The sequence below is a fragment of the Phalangium opilio genome, unplaced genomic scaffold, assembly GCF_054372755.1.
Source record: "Phalangium opilio isolate 3A_F unplaced genomic scaffold, DU_Popi_V2 ptg000053l_1, whole genome shotgun sequence".
In the NCBI taxonomy this organism is placed as follows: domain Eukaryota; kingdom Metazoa; phylum Arthropoda; class Arachnida; order Opiliones; family Phalangiidae; genus Phalangium; species Phalangium opilio.
This window is the reverse complement of record NW_028324172.1, coordinates 396,431-422,497: the sequence shown is the minus strand read 5'-3', so window position 1 is coordinate 422,497 and position 26,067 is coordinate 396,431. Positions and strand designations below refer to the sequence as shown.

Genomic DNA, 26,067 nt, shown 5'->3' with positions numbered 1-26,067 from the left:
TACATATATTTTTTTCCACATAAGCATTTAAACGGACGCACATAGTAACACCGATCAAAAGGTTTGAAGATAAACCAGCAAATATCTTTGAAACTAAGCTTATATACCATTAAACGTGTTTGAAAACTAAGATTTAAACGTGCTTTAAAACTAGACCTATAAAAATGCAAACGCGTTTAGAACCTAAACATATAAACCTAAAACGACATGTTTTAGAACTAGGCATATAATCGTCTAAACATGTTTTAGAACTAGGCATATAATCGTCTAAACATGTTTTAGAACTAGGCATATAATCGTCTAAACATGTTTTAGAACTAGGCATATAATCGTCTAAATATGTTTTAGATCTAGCCATATAATCGTCTAAACATGTCTTGATACTAAGCATTATAAAGCAGTAACATGACATCTACCACCTTAAACATAATTAAATGCTAGATATGACAAAAGATCAACACGTTTAAAACCTAAACACCAGTCCTATTGAAACATGAGTGTTTTTAAACATGATAAAAAATCTGTTGCATTTTCGTGTTTAGGCAAGTGTTTAGTTTCTAAACACTTTTTTTCTGTGTGTTAATTAGCTGCCACCTTTTCCAAAATATTCTCCTAATAATTAGCTGCCACCTTTTCCAAAATATTCTCCTAATAATTAGCTGCCACCTTTTCCAAAACAATGGTTCCAATAATTCGTTGTCACCTTTTCCAAAATATTCTCCTAATAATTAGCTGCCACCTTTTCCAAAATATTCTCCTATTAGTTAGCTGCCACCTTTTCCAAAATATTCTCCTAATAATTAGCTGCCACCTTTTCCAAAACAATGGTTCCAATAATTCGTTGTCACCTTTTCCAAAATATTATCCTATTAATTAGTTGCCAACTTTTCCTACATATTTTCCTATTAATTAGCTGCCACCTTTTCCATAACATTCTCCTACTATTTAGCTGCCACCTTTTCCAAAATATTCTCCTAATAGTTAGCTGCCACCTTTTCCAAAACAATGCAATTCTCTCCATTATCAATCACTCTTAAAATTAAATTTTGCATTTCAAACATCAATATATACATATATACAACGAAAACTGTATGGTAAAAAAAAAATCCTTAAAAAAAGGAAAAACGTTTGCTTTTTAAATTTTGATATATATTTTCCCAAAACCGCACATTTGGGCTGTTTTCGGTTGAATGGGAAACGCGTTCGGTCGAATGGGATGGGAAGTTACGGAACACATGGGCTCTACTGCAATGTAACGTAAAAATTGTAAAGTCAGAAGCCAAATTAACGTAACAAACAATCTACAAAGGTTTAATGTTTTATTTCCACTCTCTTCTGAGAATCGCAAAAAGAAGTGAAGCTTTTCAAGCAAAATTACACGATTTTTGTTTAAAGCGGATCAAAACTTAATTTTAACAATTTGATCGTCAATGGAGTAAGAAGTTACGGAACACATGGGCTGCAACGTAACGTAAAAATTGTAAAGTCAGAAGCCAAATTAAGAAATCAACTAAATGTCAGTTTTTGGCGGTGTAGCGTGTTTTGCCTCATGGAATGAGAGTCTGACTAGATGTTCTCACATTCGAGTCTCAAAACTTGATGAATCGCTGGCTTTTGTTTGCTTTCGTGGCCGGATTGCAACTAACTGTAAAGTCAGTTGGAATTTGGAAGGGTATTAAAGCTGCTTTTATTTTTATTGTGTTTTTGAGCTAAGCCTTGGTTTTCTTGAAATTTAAAACTGATATTCGCCTTCGCGCGCCAATATTTAGAAGTTTTGTAATGGCACGTGCAGCCTTTTACTGTGCTAAAGTCTCATGACTACGATCTTCCCAACAATTCTTAAGCCTATTTCAAATTAGATTTAAAACAGCGCAGACAGTGAACGAAACCAACTCACTTTTTTAAAAACCAAGTTTTAGAAAACCGCTTTTGATCCTAGAACGACTGATGGCAGAACCGGTGAATACACCGATATGATACTAGCTTTAGGCTATTGTGAAGGAAACTACGAAGCCGCATCGCGTCGTCACGCGGAATTGTTTCCAAATAGGCGTCACCCAGATTCTCGCGTAATATCAAGAACACAGGAAAGATTGATTCCCTCCCATTGGACCGATATCCCATTCAACCGAAACCAAAGAAGGGAGGTCCCATTGGACCGAAATCCCGCACCTTGGGCGGTTTACGAAAAGTGGAGATAGCCATGAATGGCTGCACTTAACGTTAGTGTACACTGCCTAGTTATCTCCGATAGAAACGAAGTAGCAATGAGTTAACCGTGGAATCGGTTTTAAAGGCTTATGTTAATTTAAGGGAAAGCTAAAATAAGCCGTAAACCGTAACATTTTCTTTAATGTTACTCTAAAGTAAGTTTCCAATGGTATTTTCATGAAAAGTACGAAACATTTACGTCGCTCAACCTAACCAAACCAAACCAAACCTAACCTAACATAACATAACAGCAGAAGTGACATGATACTAGAAGTGAAGGGCTCTAGCACTGGTAGTAGATCCTGGCACTAGTGAACAAATTTGAGGATTTTATCCCGCTTCCCACGCGCTAAAACTAGAGAGAAAAAAATTGGTCGTGTTCCAAAAACATTTCCTACCCCTTCCCCTCAACCTAACGCCGCGTAACCCAGACGCGGCTCCTTGAATCTAGTTCGGCCGTCTACCACCGCGAGCGTCTCACATTTTGGAGGGGGAATTCTGAAACCAACACCAGAGGGCTAACCGTTGGTGTGTTATCAAGAATATTCACTTTCGCCGAGTGAAGAATTTGGTTAGCTCAGTACTTCTGGTCTCATCTCACTTCTGATAACAGTAATGTTTTGGAAAAGGCATATTATTTGAGAAGTCAATGAAGCTAAACATCAATATTCTGGAAGAGGCGTAGCATTGTTAAATGATTTATAAAATATTACTAACCTAACCAAAACTAACCAAACCTAACCTAACCAAACCAAACCTAATCAAACCAAACCTAATCAAACCAAACCTAACCAAACCAAACCAAACCTAACCTAACATAACATAACTGTAATGTTTTGGAAAAGGCATATTATTTGAGAAGTCAATGAAGCTAAACATCAATATTCCGGAAAAGGCGTAGCATTGTTAAATCATTTATTAAATATTACTAACCTAACCTAACCTAACCAAACCAAACCTAACCTAACATAACATAACAGTAATGTTTTGGAAAAGGCATATTATTTGAGAAGTCCATGAAGCTAAACATCAATATTCTGGAAAAGGCGTAGCATTGTTAAATGATTTATAAAATATTACAAACCTAACCTAACATAACCTAACCCTGTCCTAAATCAACGTCACCCCGTTGCATTCGAATCGATGGGATCTCCTTATCTTACGCAAATCCCAGTGGTTCGAAAACCCGTCGTTCCGCTAGCTTCTTATCTAGTTTGGCGTATTTCGGTTGTATGGGATTTCGGTTCATTGGGAATTCGGTCCATAGGGAGGATACCGAAAGATTGCGGGCAACTGGAAGCGTTTTGATTCAAGGGGTGGATTTTGGACGTCCAGCATTAAGAGCAGTGGCAGTCTAGGAAAATGTTTTGGATATGGTGTCTAACGACCCCACTCTCAGCACTAGACGTGTTAGTACAATGCTCAACATTCCCCAGCCGATCGTTTGGCGAACCATTCACGATGATGATCAACACCCATACCATTACCAAAGAGTGCAGCAATTGCGACCCCTCGATTTTCCAAGGCGCCAATTGTTATAGGAACATATACCAGTGGTACGTTGATAGAAAAATGTCTCTTTCTATCCCTGTACGCAATTACATCTTCAGATGGTGCTCTAATGTTGACATGCGTGCAATCAATGGCCCCGAGCACATAAGGGAAAAAGCATCTCCGTCGGAATGATTCCTGCAATAAGATATCATTTGTTATGTAAAACCCCATGTATGTACAGGAAATATTGTACTAACCTTGACTGTAGCTACTTCAACATTACCAACAGGAAATCGTATACAACCCCTCATTCTTAAAATAATTGCATTAGTAACCCTATTATTGGCCTACTGACGGATGGTTGGCTCATCCCACGCTCGTAGGTGCTTGCAAGGACATGTTTCTAGCTGTCTTAACAAAGAAAGTTTTCGGTAAATATCAATCTGTATTAAGAAAGCATGATTCACTCTAATCTATATCTATATAAATCAAAGTCCTGACTGACTGACTGACTGATTGAATGATAATCAACGCCCAGCCCAAACCGCTTGCCCTAGAAGGCTGAAAATTTGCAGGAACGTTACTCATAAGTAGTAGGTGTTAAATGATTTTATTATAAATCTAACTTAAACTAACTAAATAACTAAATAACGAAACTAATTTTTGTTTGTTTACTTAATAATCCTATTTGTTTGCTTAATAATCCTATTTGTTTGCTTAATAATCATTTTTGTTTAAAACTATTTGTGTGTATAACCGTGTACAAAATTTAATTACCAATGTTCATTTCACTAACCCTTTAAAAACACTAACCCTTTAAAAGTTTATCGTCAATAGTCATTTTTGGGTTTCTCTTGCCCAGAGTCCCCTTTCACTTTCTCGTGAGTCATGTTTACGGAATGCAACCTTTAAGACGTCACAACCTCGCTGGAGAGAAAAATCGCTCCTTATATGGAGTTGCTAAGCGGCTTCCGTACTGCACGTGACCCCTTCGACCCAATGGGCAAGAGCCCCCAAAAATGACAAATTTTTCTCATCGAAGAGAGAAAACTTCGATGGATGAGAAAACTTTAGTAGTACAAAAAATTCACCTGTACGAGGAAGGCACGGGCCGACCTCTCTCCCTCTACCCCGTCTCGGGACGGTAAGATTCTATTTTCGCTTTCGCCGTGTATAAGTTTGTTTTTTTTTCTTTTGTATTTCGCAATTAAAGTATTAAGTTTTTTATATTAAATCAGTTTATTATTCCACCGAATGATTGCTAATCGACGTTATTTCGAATAACCCTACAATTTTATTAAAAGGAATAAAATTGACTCTAAAGTTCCTTTTTCAGTCGGGGAATTTTAGAGTATTCTAAGCTCTCCCACTCTTGAGCAACCCCTCGGCCAAAATCCCACTACAGTAGGTGCGTACTAAGAAATATTTTTCCAATCCGCCCCCATCTTAAAAAATGGCGACAAGAAATGTAAAAAATCTTCTCTATGCAACAAAGGCCGAGCGTTTCAACCGATTTCGCAAATATTTAGTACACTGGTTTCCTTTAAAATATAGACGGGCTGAAAGGTCTTTTGGGTTCAATTTGTTGCCATCTTTTAAAATGGCGGCCAAAAACTTAAAAACCCTTCTTTATGGAATAGTGTCCGCGTGGAAAGTAATAAAAAATGTCCCGACGGGCTGCCGGGCAACACCGAGTGCCTTCGCTCCTAGGGTGCTACAAAAGTATTAGTCATGAGTAAAATCTACCCATTCTTTATATCATTTAGATGGAAGTTCATATTACACGCGAGCGCCGCCGCGGGTAACAGCTAGTTTTCCTTACAGGTGTTTTATGCACTTTTTTATTCCTTAATATAAGCAGAAATTTTTGCACCTGCAAATAAACACCTTTAAAATTCGGATTAAACTTAATCGAAATAACGATGAACACGCTTTCACAACTTGGAACTGAAGCCATGTTTGATAAAATGCTTGAAGCCGCTACAGCTCTCAGCCCTGATAGTCACAACCCATCAATTATAACATCCAAAATTAGTGCCTCTGAAGAGACATCGATGGCCTCGTCTGTTCCAAAAAAGCGTGCGAGAAAGATGAATTCCAAATTTTCTAACAGTATCGTTTTGTGTTCGGTTGGCCAATCACAAGACCTCGGAACAGGACAATTTGGTCTCGCCGATTTGGTCTCGAGACTAGATTTTCTAACAGTATCGTTTTGTGTTCGGTTGGCCAATAACAAGACCTCGGAACAAGACAATTTGGTCTCGCCGATTTGGTCTCGAGACTAATTGGTCTCACCGATTTGGTCTCGTGATTTTTGGTCTCGGGACTGTTTGGAATCGTGATTATTTGGTCTCGGGACTATTTCGTATTGTGATTATTTGGTCTCGGGACTATTTCGTATTGTGATTATTTGGTCTCGGGACGGTTTGGTATCGTGATTATTTGGTTACCTAATTAGTCCTACCTAAAGCCAGTCGACGAAGGAAACATGTTTACGTTTCATATGCTGAGCAAGGATCAAAGGACCAAGTTTTGGCGATGCAGTAAGAGGGGATACGGACGTAAAGCATGACTTCACACTGAGGGAAATAATATTATCGTAAGTCGACTGGGACATCATACGCATAAAAGTGACGGTGCTGCTGTGGAAGTCTCAAAGCTAAACTTGATGATGAAGATACGAGCCACAGAGGCGATGGAAAAGCCCAGTCAGATACACAATTTCGTTGTCGCCGGAATCGGTCAGGCAATTCAAGGCAGAATTCCTGGCTATGAAGCTTCGAGAAAATGTATTCAATGAGCTCGACATTCAACCATCGTGGCTCTGAATACACCACTGGACTTAAAGAGTATAGTTATTCCCGAAAGGTATCGTTTCTACGAATCCGTTCCAGGCCGCAAGGAACTTTTCCTTCTCGGCGATAGTGAAGCAGAAGACCCGAATCGATTCCTTTTATTTGGAAAAGAATCTCACAAGAATTGGTCTGAAAGTATGGAGGTAGTGTTTATCGAGGGGACATTTAGTCTTTTACCTCCGCTATGTGAGTATGTATACGTCTTATTGGCTAAACGTGGGGGATTCGTTTTTCCTTTTCGCTCTTCCAAACAAAACCGATTTAACGTATAACGGATTGTTTACGCTAATTAAGAATACCTGGCCGGCTTTCAATCCTTTCATGTTTTCCATCAACTTCGAAATTTCTGCAATAAATTCTTTGAAACACAACTTTCCCCAAAGCAGCGTTCATGGATGTATATTTCACCTGGTAAAGAATTTTCGTCGGCATATGCAAATCACCGGCCTGAAGTCTCGCTATGACGGTGAAGCAGAATTTGCATTACAAGCTCGCATGATCGTTTCTTTGGCTTCCCGTCCCTATCTCGGATGTCGATAAACCTTTCGACGCGCTTACTTTCCATTTACCCGACGAACTAGCACCGATACTTAATTGGTTTGAAGATAATTATCTAGGACGACAGCAGAGAAATGGCCGCCAACCTCAAGCACGGTTTCCACCAGAAGTATGGTCTGTCTACGAAAGGACTCTCAATGAAGAAGATAGGACGAATAATTACGCAGAAGCAGCCCACTGCCGATTGCAAGCCGAACTTGACGTCAACCATCCTTCATTGTGGAAGTTCATCGATGGACTTAAAACCGTTCAAAAGGGCCGAGATGTTGCTTACGAGCGCTACGTTAGTGGAGCTGAGCCACCAAGGAAACCTAATAAATATCAGCGAAACGATGAAAAAATCCTAAAAATTGTCAAAGACTACAAAAATCGCCAAATGCTTGAATACCTTCGTGGATTGTCACATAATTTTTTGATGGAATAAGCTATTTGTAATATCGAAAAATACTTCCTATTATTGTTAGTAAATTGTTCGTGCTAAAGGGCGTACTTTTCAGACTCATATAAATAATCTTCTTACCTCCACACAGGGTTTGGTTGGGTTGGGTTAGGTAAGGTTAGCTTTGGCTGGGTTAAGTAAATGCTGTAAGGGTGATAAGTAGTAACAATGTGTTACCTTTGGCCCAGTGGCGTGGGCTGGCGGGGGAAATTGGCGTGAACCGGCGTGAGGAATTGGCGTGAACTGATAGGGGAGAATTGGCGTGAATTGTCGTGATGTCTGACTTGGCGTGAACCGATAGAGTAAAGTTGGCGTGTAATCTTATGACGACGTTTAATCTCATGTCGAACACTTGAGATAGGGTTATCTATCCCCGTTGGCGTGTCTTATTTTAATTTTTGAAGAAAACAATAAATGCATGACATCACTGATAAGGGATCCACTTTTGAATTATGGCGGTTAAAATCCATGTCACGTGCTCGGGAAGTTAGGCTTAAGTTAGGTATCGACTTTCAACAACGTGGCCATCAACGTCATGGTAAAACCCCGCCAAGTGTTAGGCTTAAGACGATGTCACATTGTCTTTCGACAACGTGACCGTCAACGTCATGGTAAACCCCTGCCAAATGTTAGGCTCAAGACCATGTGTCACATTGACTTTCGACGATGTGCCTCGAACGTATAAAAGACGTGGTAGGTTTGAGGATAAGGCATTTTACGATTCTTCAAGCACTCATCGAAATGTAAGTATACTCTCTCCTTTAGTGTTATGTTTAAATTTAAGTTCGCGTCTTAATTCTGTGTGATTATTTAGGGATAACTCCAACGTTTTCGAGATTTCCTCAACTAAATCGGTCAGCGTAACAGCGGACTGCAATATTAGACTAGGAATGACGGATGGTTCTACTGGGATTATATTAAGTGAGGACGAGTACATGCAACTTTATGGGATGAGGGATACCATAAAGGAATTTTTCGAGAAGGATGACGCTCAACCTACCACGAGCTTTTTCGAAGGGTCGGTGGACAAGCGAATTCAGCTTGTAACTTACCAGGATAGGAAAACGTTAAATATTCGTCGAGTAATCCCGGGTAAAGGAGCCAACTATGGGATTCACTACCCGACTAAGAATGGATTCGCTATAGGGTCATACCTATGGGGAAACTTACTGGAAAAACACATTCAGGTGGTTACATTCCTTACTGAATCAAAACGTGTAGAGAGCGCGATTAAGGAGATAGTTGTACAGCAACTGACTGAGGGAATCAAGAACACCTGCAATGGATGCTTTATAGACCACCCATCGCAGATGCAACATGATTGCATATGACGGAATGGAGTGAACGTGTAGATGAACATTATTCTAATGCCGTGTCAAATTTAAATATAGAGATGATAGTTACCATTTTTAATAACTGCTCTTTCTTAAGCTTTCAATTCTGTAATGGTTTCTAAAAGTGTATGTAACTCAAAAAAATTCCTGTAAATATTGTATTGACGTAAATTTAAATAATAAACATTGAAATTTATCATATTCTCATTATTCTAAGTATAAGCATATTTCCAATTTTTAATTAAAATTAATAAATATTCAAATTTAATAGTTCATATTTATTCATGATATAGACACATATATATTTTAGAACAATCATTGCAGAGATAGGAAACTGAAATGTAAATAACTGCAACGGGTGTAGGAAATGTTTTTTAGTTAGGAAACGCTTATTGATGAAGCGGAAACAACTAGATATGTTTTCGAAAACATGATAAGCGCGTGTGAATACATGGAAACCTCCGACTACGAGTAAATAGAAGGACAATACCATCAAGAATTTGAGATATAAGCCATGATAGAGGTCTTTCATGGTAGGTCAAGTAAACAGTTACAGTCGGCAATATTTGGGAGAATAATCTATGTTCACGATAGGAGACTTGCGAAAAATCCACTAGATTGAAGTTTAAAATCCCGTCAGGAAGCATGACGCAGATTGTCACGTGATACAAGTGTGAAATTCTCTGATCTACGATAGTTGAACATCTTATCACGCCAAGAGTATAAAAGCCCCGGCGTGTACATCAGCTATTCATTTTCTGTTCTGGACAACTTCCTGACTGTTCTCAAGTTTCTTTTAGACGTTCTTTGCAGAAGGTAAGCGAAACCTTTACGGTATAGCACCGAAAATACTTGTAATTATCTTTGCGATTAAGATAATGACATAGTTATTTCCGATCCCAGATTAAGATAGATTTTTTTACTGTCTTTAAGACATAGTTAATTCTGTCCCGAGATTAAGATATATATTTTTTTTACCGCCTTTAAAGAGAGTTAGTTTTTAGAATGTTTAAGTGCAGTGCTTGTGAACGCGAATATGTTAGATCCTGGGACCTTACGAGGCATTTAAGGGAAAAGCATGAGGGGATTTTGTTTAAGTGTCTGCAATGCCCAAAGAGTTTCACGAGACGCGCCACTTTAGCTGCCCATGTGGCCGGCAACCACTTCAACTCAAAAGGTAGAAAGCGTGCGGTTTTCAACCTATCTAGCTCTAGTTCGGACTCTGATTCCACCCCTAGCCCCGATTCTCCCACCCTTAAGGACGTTCCAACTTCCGGTTCTCCTTCCCTCGCAAACATTCCAATTTCCATTTCTCCTCCTCTCACGAACATTTCAGATCCGTCAACCCCAGACTCTATCTCCCCAGTCCCTCACTTTACCGAATACCCTAGCAGGTTATCACTTAATTTCACGGGACATTCCATAAGCTCGGTGGAGTTAGATAGCGTGGAGGTTCAAGCTATGCGCGACCTCATCAAGAGTAGGGAAAATAGTTAGTCCCCTCCCTCGCCATCTCTTTATTTCTCTGAAGCTCCTTTAAGTATGGAAGAGTTAAATGCCCACGAAGCCCGAGCTATGCGCGAACTTATTATGAGTAGGGGTAATCGTTTAACCCCTCCAACCCCTCCCGAGGCCAAGCGGCCAAAACTAACCCATTCCTCTCCAAATCCTATTCCCCCAACTCCTCCCTCTGTTTTGGTTCACTTTTCGAAGTCGCCACCCACCTCTCCCCTCGTTTTTGGTTCCCCTTCCGGCGTCGCCCTGTCGTCGGACCTTTCATCCCAAAATCTAGATGAACTACCTGACGATTTGAATCGTGCACTGCATGAGTTCATGGAGCGGGAAGAGGATGACATCCAAGTCGTCACGCTGGACGACACTCCCCCTCCACCTAGGATCGCATGTTATATTTGCGACAAGTGGTTCAACGGCCAAAACGAGACCGATATGCACATGCGCGAGTAGTCCTAGGTGTTGAAGAGTGCGCAGCAGATGGGACCAGTCAGGAGGGAGACTTTCCGGAGCTTTCGAGCCAGGAGGCCCGTGACCTTAACCGTTTCATGGATGGAGAGGAGGAGGAGGACTTTCCGGGACTTTCGAGTCAGGAGGAGCGGGACATCCACGACTTCATGGATCAACAGGAGGGTGGAGGACAGCCGCCGGATGAACCTATCGTCGCCTCGCCAGAAGCCCCCCTTCACGACCAGCTAGAGGAGTTGGAGGTTCTAGGTAATGCTATTTTTTGTGCACGTCTCACACCTTTAGCGACCGAGACTGGCGTAGATCAGTACATAGGTAGACATAGGGTAGCGATAGAAAATTATTTACGTGATAAATTGTCGAGGGATCGGGGTATTAAGTGGTATTTAACTGTCAGGGCTCGCTACACCAGGGAGTTAGCTAATACTGACGAGGAGGTGGAATGTTTGATCTATCACAGGACCCGAAACTTAACGGTTTTAACGCCTGACGTTATACCTGGACAGATGGACTTAGGAATTTTGACACTGAAACGATTAATAGAAGAGTATGAGGAGAGTGGTAGTGGGTGGGTATTAGATAGAATCCAATTTTTACAAATTAATATTATAACGTACCTTCCGCTTCACGGGGGTACGTACTTTGAAACCCCTAAGAAACTCGCATTTAAAAAAGCGCTCCTTAATGTATAAAACACAGATAATAAGTGTTTCCAATGGTCAATTTTGGCTCATTTACACCCTAAAAATAATAACCCCCAGCGCGTAACAAGGTACTAACAGTATAGCAATGAATTAGACATGACCGGCATTACATTCCCCGTGGAAGTAAATACCTCAAAATTAGAAAAATTCGAGCGTGTAAATAACCTTTCGCTTAATATATTCGGCTATGAGAATGAGGTTTTCCCTCGTTACGTGAGTTCCAACAGAGTTGAGGAACCGCGACAAGTTGATCTGTTGCTATTAACCCAGGGCGAGAAGAAGCTCTTTTGTTTAATTCGCAGCATGACCCGACTTCTTGCAAAAGCGTTCACCGCACACAGGAACAGGAACTATTACTGCCGCTATTGCCTGCATCGTTTCTCCGGTATAGACTCGGAGACAAACTACAAAGACCACATCAAGGAGTGCAGTCTACACGGACCCCAGAAAATCGAGATGCCGGTGAAGGACCCCATTCTGGAATTCAAAAACGTTGCTTGGCAACAGAAGGTAATCTAAAACTATTATTATTTATCAGAGAGAAAAGCGGATAACGCGTATGATTAGATGCATGAGAGAGGGAGAGAGTTTGCTACGGTTATCATTATAGAGTACATTATCATTGATAACATGTTTTTTCTATTCTCACAGGTTAAGTACGTCATCTACGCTGACTTCGAGTCGATTCTCCGCAAAGTTCACCGATGCGACCCCGACAGTGACCTCTCTTCTACCACGAAAACTTCGCAGCACATCTCCTGTGGGTTCAGTTATGTTATGTAATCGTTGGTCACGATGGTTCGGTGTCCAAACCGGTTACTTATCGTGGGGTAGAAAACCTTTTACGTGAACATGCAATTATTCAGGGTAAAATTAAAGTTAACACTCCCATGAATTTATCGGACTTGGATAAGGCGCAGTTTGTCGCGGCTCGAGACTGCTACGTTTGCAATGAGGCCTTTACCGTAAATGACTGTAAAGTACGTGACCACGATCATACTACCGGGGCCTACAGAGGCGCCGCTCATAATTCGTGTAACCTGAAGCTGAGGACCAGGAATTTCGTTCCGGTTTTTATGCATAATCTCTCTCGTTACGACGCCCATCATATAATGGATAAAATAGGGCTGGTTAAAGATCATGAGATTAAGTGCTTTCCGACAAATTCGGAAACTTATATTTCATTTTCTCTTGGTAATCTTAGGTTTTTAGATTCCATTAGGTTCATGCCTGCATCGCTGGAGACACTCGTGGCAAGTCTGGCTAGAGGAGGAGCTGACAAGTTTAAGTGTTTAAACTCTGTGTTCAGCGCCGAGGAAGTACCACACCTATTGAAGAAACAGGTCTACCCATACGACTACTTTGACTGCGAGACGAAATTCAGCGAGACGGAGCTACCACCCAAGGATGGCATTTTCAATACCCTGACGGACGAGGAGATTAGCGATGCGGATTATTCCCAGGCTCAAACAATTTGGGAGAAATTCCAAATCGCTAATCTGGGCGTGTGGAAACTTTCTTAGAATTTGGTATTTTTATCTTTCTTTAAATATCTGTTGTTTAAATATCACTTGTTTTGGACAAGGCCTTGGGTTAGGAAAATTTTTGAATGACCCCCGTAATACAGGTGCAGCGGGTCACCGGCCGGTCATGCTATATTTTTGTAAGCATGTTTGTCAAGAGAGAGTTCCTCTGGCTCGAGGCTTTCCCCTTAAGTGAAAGTGTTTGCTCACCTGACCTTTGGGCTTGTCCAATGAAAGTGAGTCTTTTGAATGTTATTGTTCAAATAAGGGGTAGGAATCTCTTCGTGTGGAGGGTATTTTTGCTTTACTCTCGCTTTAGCTGTTACTCGGGTTAGTTCGCTACCCAAAATAAACCCTTTTTATTCAGTCTAATTTTCAACATGTAATTTAATTATATTTATTAACATTAAAATTTCACTTGTTATTCAAATCTCAAGTTGAGCTAGTTGCGATGTTTTTTATTCACATATAATTAACAAATAATATATCGCGAAGGAGAAGTTACGACATAATTTGGTGCCGAAACCCGGGATAGGGCCACTTTAGATTTAACTAAAGTATTATCAAGTATGTGTTAACGTTTTCGTGTTATAATCGGCGGCGGATAGAGTAACAGAACCTTGCGGATACGTATCATAATAAAGTACGGAGCTTTATTTAATCTAAACAACGGCGGAACTTTTGAACTTTAATTTAATCGGTAAATTAAATCGGAACTATGGCAACGGAACAAGCCAAACAAATACGGAAGCGTGCGGTAATTAGAGGACAAATTACCACTAGCTTAAAAAAGATAAAATCCTTACTTCAGTCGGTACCAGTGGACAGGGACGAGTTGGAAGAAGGACTAAACGTTATATTAAGGAAGGAAGCGGCCCTTCGACCTTTGGATGATATAGTACAGGCTCATATAACAGACCCGGATCAAATGGAAGATGATGTGGAACAATGCGAGAAAATATACGACGACATTTCTGTATGTAAAACAAAGTGTTCTCGTAAAATTCGAGAAATAGATGCCACCCTAGCTTCCGGAGGGGCAAGCGGTTCTAGCACCCCATCAACTCTCTCCAGTTCCGGCAGGAGTAACGGAAGCTCGGTTAAACTACCGAAGCTAGAGCTCGCCAAGTTTGACGGCGATATGACGAAATGGCCAAATTTTTGGAATCAATTCAGCTCCACTGTACACCAGAACGTGGATTTGGATGGGACGAAGAAGTTCACGTACCTACAAACTTGCTTGGAAGGACTAGCAGCTACCGCAATCAAGGGTCTCACCGTCTCCGACGCCAACTATATCGCGGCTATAGATATTTTGGAAAGAAGATTCGGACGCAGAGATCAAACAGTGAACACCCACTTGGATAACCTGGCAACGATTGACCCTGTTACCAGAACTTCGGATACCAAGCATTACGAAAGCTTTACGACTCGCTAACGGTAGAAATGCGCAGTTTTAGTGCTCTCGGAATAAGTGAAGATAAATACGGTATATTATTGTGCACGATTCTGCTGAAACGGATCCCAAAGGATATAAATCTTGAATTTAGTAAAAAGCAAGATGAGCAGCGCGAGTATGATATCACGGAGCTTGTCCAATTCCTCGGGGACGAAGTATCAAGTCGCGAGCGAGCGTTCATTATGAGTGAACCGGTTCGAGTCGCAACGGCGGGCGCCAAGGAGCCAAATTGGAAAACGTGGGAAGAGCGTAAGCCTAAACCTAAAGGTTTTCAACAACGTAGCGGCGGGTCTACGTCATCGGCCATGGCTTTACATACGGGTGTAGCACCTTCGTCGAAAGGTTGCTTATTTTGTAGTGACACCGGTCATTTTTCGGGTGAATGTGATAAAATATCGGTTCCGCGAAAACGGGAAATAGTGCGGGAAAAGGATCTTTGTTTTGTATGCCTCAAATCGGGTCACAGTTCGAAGTCATGCTTCAAAAGGAATAAAGTTTGTAAACATTGCGGCTATAAACATCATTCAAGTATTTGTGAAACTCAACACAAGAAGGATGAAGGAGCGGATTCCACTGAAATCACAGCTTGCCATCTAAGCACTAAGGGGGATAAAATGTCTTCTTGAAACGGCCCAAGTAGATTTGTCCAACGGCGGAAACGGAAAACCCCTAAGAGTGAGATGTCTCATGGATGGAGGAAGCCAACGTACTTTCATTAGAACGGAAGTTTCACGCCAGCTAAACTTGCCGGTAGTAGGGGAGGAAAATTTGAGGGTCGTAACCTTCAATAGCGATATTGCTAAGGAAGAAACAAGACGTCGCGTGCGACTAACCCTCACTAACGTTCGGGATCCCTCAAAGAAGAAAGAGCTAGAGGCTCTAGAATCCCCGTCCATCAGTTGCAGCAGAATTTGCGTATCGCAAAAAGAAGCCATAGTAAATCTTCAAAATAAGGGATTTCAACTGGCAGATAACATGAATGATAATTCATCAGGAGAGCTTCAATTGCTCATTGGAGCTGATTATTATTAGATGATCGTTACGGGCAAAATAGAGCGCTTGGGTCCAGCATTAGTAGCACTAGATACGCTCTTTGGTTGGACCATTTCGGGCCCCACGGATACATCGGAGGTAGTCGATGCGCATACGGTCGCGGTATAATACTGAAGCCAAGATCTCGGAACAAGTCGAGAAATTCTGGAGTCTTGACGCAATGGGCATACAGGATTCTGGAGTCAAGGAGGATGTCACTGAAATGAAAGTTCTAGAGATCTTCGAAAGCTCGATTTCATTCAGAGACGGGAGGTACGAAGTCTGTCTACCTTGGAAGCCAAATCGAGACAATCTTGGTGACAATTATAAGGAAGCAAGGAAAAGGGCTCAAGGCTTAGCGAGGAAATTCGTCGCTAACCCTAGCTTTTTCATGAAATATCGGGAGATCATACATGATCAGGAAAAACTTGGTGTCATTGAGAAGGTCGAAGCCATGGACCAGGTTTTCACCGGGAATCCTCGCTACTACTTGCCACATCATGGTGTAATTAGAGAAGACAAAGAAACGACGCCATTACGAGTAGTATACGACGGTTCGGCTCATGAGTGCCTGGAAATCGGGCCCAACTTAAACCCGGATATCTTGGAGGTTCTCCTACGATTTCGCAATTTCAAAATCGCGTTCGTAGCAGATATAGAAAAGGCCTTCCAGTAGATCTCATTAACAGCGACGGATCGAGATGCAGTAAGATTCTTTTGGCCGGAAAACCCTTCTAAACCTTACGAGCTAACGGAATATCGCATCACGAGAGTTCCATTCGGAGTCGCCTCAAGTCCGTTTCTTTTAACGGCCACTATTCGGCATCATCTCAAACAAAATGAAGAGAAATATCCAGAAGTTTGCGAGCTTATAAGATCTGGGCTTTACTACGACGACCTGGCTTCTGGATCGTCGGAAGTATCGGAGGGTATAGTGTCAGCAACCGAAGCAAAGGAGCTAATTCTGGGAGCAGGTATGAACTTGCGGAAATGGCTGTCAAATTCACGGGAACTCCAAGAGACAATGAACGGGAAAAGCTCATTGGCTGGAGAATCAGTAAACTTCTGTATTGACAGCAGCCAAGGCCCAAACGTCAGTCAAAAGGTTTTAGGCCTAGCTTGGAACAACTCCGAAGATCATTTCTCGTTTGATTTAAAGGGATTGCTCCAATTTCAAACTACCAGAGTAAACACGAAGCGTTTCATACTACAATGTGTAGCACGAATCTTTGCTCCCATTGGCTTCTTAGCCCCTTTCGTTATCAGGATGAAAGTTCTCTTCCAAAGCCTCTGGAGAAGCGGGGCAAATTGGGATACCAAGCTAGGGTTTGAAATCACGGACGAATTTGATCGATGGTTTGAAGAGCTCCCACAGCTTCACCAGTTGAAGATACCTAGGCATTACTATGATGGTATTTCTGAAGATGAAATTGAAAGTCGTCAGCTAATCGTGTTCTGTGACGCAAGTAAACAAGCATACGCGGCGGTCGCGTACATTCGGTACATTCAGACGGACGGTACAATCGGAATAAATTTCGTGTCGGCAAAATCTCGCGTCGCTCCTATAAATGAGATGACAATCGCGCGGCTTGAGTTAATGGGAGCACTCCTAGGCGCACGGCTTCTTAATTACTTGAAGCCAATCTTCACGGAAAAACGGTCCGACATTCGGCTTTTTACGGACAATACCGCAGCACTCTATTGGATTAGGGGTTCTCCATCACGTTGGAAACCTTTTGTGGCTAATAGAGTCACGGAGATTCAAGGGCTAACGGAGCCACGAATTTGGAGTCACGTCAGGGGACCCGAAAATCCCGCAGATCTTGCTACCAGAGGCAAGTCGGTAGACCAGCTGATCGAGTGCGAGTTGTGGTGGAGTGGACCGGAATGGCTTCGGCTAGACGAAACTGAATGGCCTTCTACATCAGGGGCGGAGCCCGTTCAGGAGGATCTGGAGGTAGAACAACGGGTGAAGTTGCATTGTAAACGCTGGGAGCGAGCCATTGTTGGACGTAGGAAAGTACAGCTCTCTTTCCAAGGTCAAAAGAATTATGTCCTACGTAATCCGTTTCACTGAGAACTGTAGAAAACATAAGAATCTACAACAGCGGGGAGCGCTCACAACGGAAGAAATTCTACAGGCAGAGAAGGTCCTGATACGCGAGGCCCAATCACGGGACTTCCGGGAAGAGAAGACACGGCTTCAATTGAAGGAAAGAGTTTCGCCTCAGTCCAACATCTCCAATTTGAACCCCATAATGGACGAAGATGGGATAATGCGCGTCGGTGAACGTTTGGAAAAAACCAATTTTCAGTTTTTTATTACAATTTCAACCAACAATGTCTATAGTAACACCAATGTTCCAAAAACGAAGAATTTTGAATTTTGCGCTACTGAGTAGATTTTCTTGCCATCTAAGTATTGCTGTTGAAAGTAAAACATCTGTTAAGTAAACATTTCTGCGCATGTCAATGGGCGGACCTTCACATTTCCCCACACGGTCTATATCCCACTCTAGGATGGAGAAAAGACCAGATGGTGCTGTTCAGAAGGCAGTAAGTACAGACTGGCGTCCATCTGGGATGGACAAAAGAACGGATGATGGTGATGTAAAGAAGCCAATAACTACATTCTAGTGTTCAAGTGGGATGGACAAATGATCAGAGGATGGTGGTGTTACAGACAATGGAGTAATATTCATTCTAAGTGGAATACAATTTTCCAAATTTCCGGTCCGGAAATTGAGAACACATTTGCCCCGTTTTGTTAACTGCGAACGCGGTCCCCTGGGGTGTAACAACAGACAGACAGACAGAGACGTCGAAATAAGAACCTCTCCGTGACATACGTCACTCGGAGAGGTAACAAGAAAACTCCTGTGCGAAATGATAATTAAGGGACTAATAATTAACATCTCTTCCGTTAAAGCTCACAACGGGATCTATGAGAATGAGAGAGCGGATGCCCTTTCGAAAGAACCCTGCTTAGAGCAATGGCAGTCCGATTGGGCGCACTCTGAAAAGGGAAGGAGCACTTTTCATTTTAGAAATAGAATTAGTGAAAACTCGTTTGTCCCTGACCACTTTGTGAGTCAAATCATGAGCGGGCACGGTCAGTTCGCGAAATATTTACATGAATTCGGTCATCGGGAAGAAGATCTCTGCTTCAGTGGACAGGCAGAGGCAGATGCTTTGCATTATCTACAATTTGTAGGATTCTTTTCAAACCGACCAACCAGACCAGATAGAGACAAGAATAATTTAGAAAACGAAACAGTAAGAAAAGAAATTAAATCATTAATGCACCATCTCACAGAGTTTACTCAATTAATACTTAAATAGTTTACTTGAGTTGAGCTCGAAGGGTTTTAATCCGTTTTAAAGGTTTTTCCCTTCCCTCGTCTGTAGTTCAGACCATGATAGCATGTCCCCCTTTATGTGAAAACGACATAGGGTGCTAATAAATTTTGAATCTGAATGCCCCTATCTACGGGCGGGCAGCTACTGTCGGGTAAGGCCGATTTACCTTTTTATTTCTGACCATCATCAGGACTAAAGCATCCACGAGTTTCTTGGCTAGCGCCCTTTCTACTGATGGAAAGCATGCTGCCGTCGAGGCCTCTCCTAAGCATGAAACTGAATCTGACCTTTTTGCACCCAGTAAAAGACTCTCTCGTACCCCTATGTTGAGAGACAGTATAGCCCTTGCTATACAGTATAGCTTATCCAACTCTTTCAAGGGCATGCCCCTCGATGCCGCAGATTCGGATACAACGGATGTTATTCCGGACCACGCCGCCAACACGACTGTCAATCCCGATCCTTCCTCCATCGAGGAAAGACCCTGCTCCTTCTCGGAGCAACGTTCTTTGGCCCGAGCATTGGAATTTGTCCTTTTGTATAAGAAAAATCTTTTGTCAGCATCCCACAGTAATGAAACCATAGACATTAGAACACTATTAAGAACCTAGACAAACTATTGCGAAGGGGGGGGTCTCGCGACATTCTGAGACGAAAATTACAATCCTCCTTCGCGTGTGTGACAGTGGTGGGAATCTTCAGAAGAATCTTCTTAAGGAGGGCGCTATCACGCCTTCTAACCCTTCTTTTCCGTAGAAGAGAGGGCAACACTATAGAAGCTGAAGGGCGCCTTCTTTGAAAAGAAGATTGGGTAAAAGAAGGCACAACTTCCTTCCTACTACCCTACCTTCCTTCCCCAGACCGAAAAATGCATGGAATGGAGCTTTAGCTATTGCGAGCGTCCCTTCTAAGATTCGGAAGGTACTCCCTCGAGAAGGGAGGTGAGCCTTCTTTTTTGGGAAGAAATATCTCTTCAGAATTAAAGAAGGCAACTGGCTGGAGAAGAATGTTTACCTTCTTATTTTGGGAAGGGACAGTAGCATAGAAGGGAAGTTTTGGGAGAGAGAGGGAATAGGCATTGCCCAAGAAGGGAATTTTTTTTTCTTCCGTGATGTAAACAGCCCGCGGAAGGTTTTAAGGCTTCTTTCAATGGGAAAGAAGTTCTGATAGGTAAGGTAGTACAGCTCTATTATGAAATCAAATACGAGAAACTATCGGTAGATGATGTTATTCCACCAAAGTAAATTTTATGTGTTTGAAGATATGAATTTGATTGAATCGATGATGATCACTGAACATTCTCAATTTATTAAGTCACTAGTATGTAGTAATTACAATTATGGTTTTTTCTATTAAGTTCAAATACTAACTTTCTGCCCTAATGAAATATTAAACATAGGCCTATATGTGAATTATGTTAAAGATTTTAGTATTAAGCATAAAACTGTGGATTTTATTATGAAGCATAAAATTACGGATATAAGTATTAAGCGTAAAATTACAAATTTTAATATTAAGCATCAACTTATTAATCTGTGACGATCAAATCAAAGCAGCGATTCCAAAACAGATTTTGATATCAAACTCGATGAAGGTAAACAAAAACTCGCTTTTTTATTCAATTGGTTTATATGTAAACTAAAGGGGAGCCACCGAGACTTGCGGTATTCTCTTTGTTAGAAGGTAGCTCCACCGCGGGCCGGTGAATATTTTCACCCAGCAAGTCTTTTGTGGCGCCTTTTAATCATAGTAATTTTGCACAGCTGATAGATATTTCACCTTGTGCACATTTTATTTTATCCAACCTGGAATCCGTTGGCGACAATTTTCGGAGCACAAGACTCGGATTCGGATTCTAAACTAAACACTAAAGGCAACGTTAGATGACGACGGTTGGGAGAGAAAAAGTTGCATAGCGCATTCCCTACAATTAGTTGTAAATGATGCCATTAAGGCCAATGAGAGATCGAAACAGTTACTCGAAAATGTCCAAAACTGGATAAGCCTTTTTCGAAAATCGCCTAAATGGACGGAAGAATTAAAATCAAGAAGTGGCGGCGTTGATTTGAAAATGATAGGGGGTGTTCGCTGGAGCGCTGTTTTTCTTGGATTGGAACGATTTACGAAGGTCAGTTTATTTTAAGGGTCCATCTTTTCTAGAAAGAACCTCTGAATGTTTTTTGTCTAACTTCAATTTGAAAAGTTAGACAAGCAAGATCCAATAGAGAATATTTTGTACAACAAACAAATATATTCCAGGATAATGTTGGAAGCAATGGTTTATGGAAACAAAAAATTCCACGATCGGAGTACTGGAAAACCTCCAAAAACGGATTTCATCAATGTTGAAGGACCCATATTACATTATGGCCTCTCTCCTCGATCCAACCCAAAAAACATACTTTTTGAGAGTAAGTATCATTATTTATGAACATGTTTATTATGAATATCGAACATCATTAGGCAGAGATCAGTTCTTATTATGGTACAATTTTGATTTGTTGCTTTTCCAAATTTGAAGAATTAAATTTTGCTAAAAATAATTATCAATTTGATTCACTTTGATTATAGACACATCAATAATACAATTCCATGTTCATAATTAACATTAATAAAATAAATTTACGACATGGATATAAGTCATGTTTATACTAATATTTCAAATCTTAAGGTTCTTATACACAACCAGTATGGACAAATTTGTATCCAAACTTCAAGTGCGTGACAAAGACAAGTACACATGTTTTCATTAGAGAGTAAGTAATTTCATAGGTATTTGAAAATTAGGCATAGAGGTCCGTGCCCACGAACTAAAAAAACTCGCGGATATTTTAAATCCTGAAGATCCTGAAGTTTTTCGTCTCTTGTCAGCACGCACAAAGCTAGGTTACGTAGAGACCTAGGTTTGCTCGTGCTGACAATCGATGTTGTAACAGAGTATATCCAGAATAAGCTGTCGTTCGAGATAGGGATTTGCCTATCCTGTAGAGTGAAAACAATTTACGCACGCGCATTCTTTATCCATGGTCATAACACTCTATCTCTTACTTTATTGATATCCCCCTTCCGGAGAAAATATTATTTTTTCTTACAAAAGTCAAAAACTGAGGTAAGAGATATGAGGGTGAGACGTCAAGAGACATTTCGTAGTACCACAGCTCTATTGGAGCATTTACACTTAAATATTTCTATGATTGAATGACCCTATCTATCCTATATCTCATGGTCGCCTTACCAGTGCCACCATCGTGCATCCCGTGAAACAAATTTTTTGAAGTGCAATGTGTTATTAAATATTGTTTATAATTGTAATATATTTATATATTTTTAATTTTTACCGTAGTTTAATTAATTTATTTTGCCTTAAAAATTAATGTTAATTTTCTGAGATTAATAAATCTTTCATATCTAAAATATTCTTCTTTCCTTTACCTTCTTAAACATTGGCCTTCCCTTCCAAAGAAGGAAGATTGGGTTCCGAGAGAGGAGATCTTAACATTTTCAAAAATATCCGGTGATTCTTTCATTTTATTGAAAATATTTTGCATTCTGTATATAGGGTTCAGATATTTATGGAACGGTTCATAGAAAAGTGATGCATTTCTCGTTTGTTTGCAAGGTATTTTAAAATTTATACTGCTCAAGAGCTCACTACTGTCTATGTTTTTATGGACTAAATTATAGAGAAATAAGATTTCCATATATTTAAGTCTGGTTTTCACTGTCATTAGGTTTAGATCTTGCAAGACTTCCAGATAGTTGTACTTATGATTATTTTTAAAATTTTTGCAGTACACCTCCACGAATTTTCTTTGCACTCTTTCTAATTTTATAAAAATGCGGGGTTCCCCAGGGATCTTCCTTGGGGCCTTTGCTCTTCAATATTTACCTCTACGACCTACAATTCCGCATTCGTCATTCCAACCTTCTTCAATGACAACAAACTTTGTAAGGTGATCGAAACCGACCGTCATAGAGTTCAATTGCAGGAGGACATAAACGCCCTGTCTATTTGGTGCCAGAATAATAATATTCCGGTTAACCCTTCGAAATCAATACATGTTACATTTACTAGGCGAAATTGTCGGACATTGCTGAATTCATATGTTATAGACTCCACACCCATTCGCACTGCAACTGAAACTAAAGACTTGGGTGTTATTTTTGACGCTAAGTTACTATTCTTTAATCACGTGACGAAGACTGTCAGCAGGTGTCGGCGTACCTTAGCGGTTTCACTCAAACTCTGCAGACAGTTACGATCACTGCATCACTTTCGTCTACTGTATATAAGCCTTGTTCGTTCGCGATTGCTTTTCGGATGGGTTGCCTGGAGTTGTTGTAGCCAGTACCTAGTTAATAAGATGGAGGGTGTGCAACGCAAATTCATGGAGTATTGTCATAGGTGTTTTGTGCCCAAAGCCCCTATAATTACACTTTCTTGTTGTCCATTCTTGACCTAACTAAAATTGTGGATTGTCTAACTATTAATGATATAACATTTGTATATAAATTGCTACATACGATCATTCCCCTCTCAACTCTGTTAAGTGCCATTCATTTCTCTGTTCCAAAAAACTTGCGAAATCCCACATTGTTTTATATTCCGCGGAAAAGTATAAATCCTATCATTAGAATGCAAACTAAATGCAATTTGTTCTCTTCACTTATTGATCTCTATTCTGACAAATTACCTGATGTTAAAAAGCAAATTCGGACCCAGTTACGGGATGCTTACTGATTTTTACAACCTTAATCTATTTTCTATTTAGATAAATTCACTATGTTATTTACCTGGTATGCACAATGTTGATTTTGTAACTGTATTTTTAATGAATGTGTATAATCTCGTGAGTCGTGACCCAACTTTTATTATGCACAATAAACTTCTATTTCATTTCATAATGTTATATTCACTGCTCCCGCCATATACCAGTGACCCATACTCCAAACGAACACGAACTAAGGCGACGTATAGAAGAAGGAACACTTTAGGGCATTTTAAGTTTTTTGCTATTCTTAATACAGCGTATAACCTTCTCAGACTTCGAGATTGGATGGCTTGAATTTTTTGGCCAAATAGCAGTTTGGAGTCCATCAGGACCCCTAGATCCACCATATTTGAGCTTCTTTGCAGAATTTTCCCATCGATTTGGTATGGGTACTGAATATAATTAGTTTTCCTGGTGAATGTTACTACATACGTTTTATCGGCATTTAGCGTAAGTTTATTGGTCTTTCCCCAGTCGTTGAACGTTTAAAATGTGTTGTATAGCTTTTGACAATCTTCTGGAGTGCTTATGTCGCTGAAAGTCTTGCTATCATCGGCGTACGCCAGACAGTCGTCTTTATTGGTCCAGAGTAAGTCATTAATAAATATAACGAACAACAGCGGTCCTAGGGCGGAGCCTTGAGGTACTCCTACTGTCGTTTCGTAGCTGATTTTGGTGAATACTTCGTTTATCTTGAGGAACTTTTTCCGGTCTTTTAAGTATTCAGAAATCCATTTCAGCATTGATCCGTCCGTTCCGTACCATGATAGTTTTAAGAGTAATATATCATGGTCCATACGGTCGAAGGCCTTACTGAGATCCATGTATATACAATCTACTTGCTTTTGATTTCTGACTCTTGGTAATAGGTAGTTGGTAAATGCGATCAGGTTTGTGTAAATAGACCTTCCTTTACAGAATCCGTGCCAGTGTAGCGAAAAACCAGCCACTAACGTATTTATGGATTATTGACTCAAAGATTTTTGCAAAGACCCTTTTTGTGTATTGGGACAGACACAGATGTTTCCATTGTTTTGGAAAGACTCCTTGCTCGAGGGATACGTTAAATAAATATTGAAGCGGGTTATGAAAGATTCTGCGTAAGCTTTCACAACAAAGCCAGGAATATTGTCGATAACACTGGCTTTTTTTTTATGCCTTCTTCGATGTCTTCCTCGGTCAATTGAAGTTTTAGGAACGGTTGTTAACTCGTGCCCGCTCATATTTGCATTTAAAGTTTTTCTCTCCTCCATAGCATTTTCTGTCCTTTTGGAGCCACATATTTCCTCAAAGTGCCGTTTAAAACATTTTGCAATTTGTACAGGTTCGGTAAGAGCCTCGTCGTTTTCCCTCGCTAACCGTATGATGTCCGTAGCCCTAGGTTTGAGTCTGCTATTCACATAGCCCCACAGATTTTGAGGTTTGTTTTTTAGTTCAATTACAATTGAGCAGCCACATTTTTCCTTGTCGATTCGTAACAATCTTTGTGCTTGTCTCCGTGCTTCCTGGAATTTCTCCATGCCTTTCTTATTATTTGTTCGTTTGAATTTTCTGTGGAAATATTGTTTTCGGCCTAATGTTTTTCGTAATTCTTGTGAGAACCAGTGAGGATACCTTGAAGGTTTGCGACATTGTTTTGGTATGTACAGTTCCATGCCATACTGAATAGTGTCGTGCAGATTTGCAACAGCCATTGCAATGTATTTTGGTTGACAGTATCTGAGCCCAGGATTGATCCCGCAAGTAAGTATAAAGGCTGATATAGTCTCCTTTTTTGAAATTGTAATCACTAGTTCGTTTTTCAGTACCGCTCCCCTTATATTCTTCACTTGATTGAACCGATATCAGCAATGGAGGGTGATAACTGTCAATTGGCGTCAATGGTGAATCATCTTCACGAAGTTGGAGGCTTGGACAATTGCTCATTACAAGATCTAGGACATTTCCGGATATATTGCGTATGAAATTATACTGGTAGAGATTTGTTCTTAGAAGGAAATGAAGTACAGCTTACCGCTGAATTGCAGTGATTTGTCGACCCAAGGTCCCAATCTGTTCCAGGTATATTAAAGTCCCCAACCATTAAGATATGTCTGTCCGAATCTTCCAGCATTTTGCTTAACTCTTCAAAATAGGTCATATATTCTTCCTTAGGTATTTGTGGCGCGAAATAGTGGTTTCCGATTAGTGTTTTGTTTTTATTATTGGATACTACTTCGATCCAAACGGATTCTGATCTCAGTTCCAGGTCAGTTCGCCTCTTTACGTTTAGAGTTTTCTTCACTAGGATAAGACTCCCTCCTCCCCTCTTATCTTTGTGACTTGTCTGAAGTCGGTCTGCTCTAA

At 40.6% G+C, this 26,067-nt stretch overlaps 3 protein-coding genes across 3 annotated transcripts; all 3 read left to right on the top strand.

Moving 5' to 3' along the window:
• Window positions 1–10,951: 10,951 nt before the first annotated feature.
• On the top strand, window positions 10,952–13,098 carry LOC149672226 (uncharacterized). Its single transcript, XM_089840133.1, has 5 exons — window positions 10,952–11,504; window positions 11,571–11,643; window positions 11,803–12,085; window positions 12,227–12,349; window positions 12,442–13,098. Exons 1-5 carry the CDS (start codon window positions 10,952–10,954, stop codon window positions 13,096–13,098), a joined length of 1,689 nt encoding a protein of 562 aa, XP_089696259.1.
• A 2,597-nt stretch (window positions 13,099–15,695) lies between these two features.
• On the top strand, window positions 15,696–16,265 carry LOC149672225 (uncharacterized). Its single transcript, XM_089840132.1, has one exon. The coding sequence runs from the start codon at window positions 15,696–15,698 to the stop codon at window positions 16,263–16,265; it is 570 nt and encodes a 189-aa protein (XP_089696258.1).
• Window positions 16,266–16,290: 25 nt separating this feature from the next.
• Window positions 16,291–18,931, top strand: LOC149672224 (uncharacterized). The gene is made up of 4 exons (XM_089840131.1): window positions 16,291–16,295; window positions 16,361–17,609; window positions 17,668–17,881; window positions 18,519–18,931. Exons 1-4 carry the CDS (start codon window positions 16,291–16,293, stop codon window positions 18,929–18,931), a joined length of 1,881 nt encoding a protein of 626 aa, XP_089696257.1.
• The last annotated feature ends 7,136 nt before the right edge of the window (window positions 18,932–26,067 follow it).

Excerpts from the sequence above, each read along its gene's own strand:
- LOC149672226 (XM_089840133.1), top strand. The coding sequence starts at position 10,952 with ATGGATGGAGAGGAGGAGGAGGACTTTCCGGGACTTTCGAGTCAGGAG. Across the intron at positions 11,644-11,802 it reads AACCCCCAGCGCGTAACAAG|AGTTGAGGAACCGCGACAAG; the intron begins GTACTAACAGTA and ends GAGTTCCAACAG. Across the intron at positions 12,086-12,226 it reads ACGTTGCTTGGCAACAGAAG|GTTAAGTACGTCATCTACGC; the intron begins GTAATCTAAAAC and ends CTATTCTCACAG.
- LOC149672225 (XM_089840132.1), top strand. The coding sequence starts at position 15,696 with ATGCGCATACGGTCGCGGTATAATACTGAAGCCAAGATCTCGGAACAA.
- LOC149672224 (XM_089840131.1), top strand. Across the intron at positions 17,610-17,667 it reads CCATTGTTGGACGTAGGAAA|AACTGTAGAAAACATAAGAA; the intron begins GTACAGCTCTCT and ends CGTTTCACTGAG. Across the intron at positions 17,882-18,518 it reads GATAATGCGCGTCGGTGAAC|CTCACAACGGGATCTATGAG; the intron begins GTTTGGAAAAAA and ends CTTCCGTTAAAG.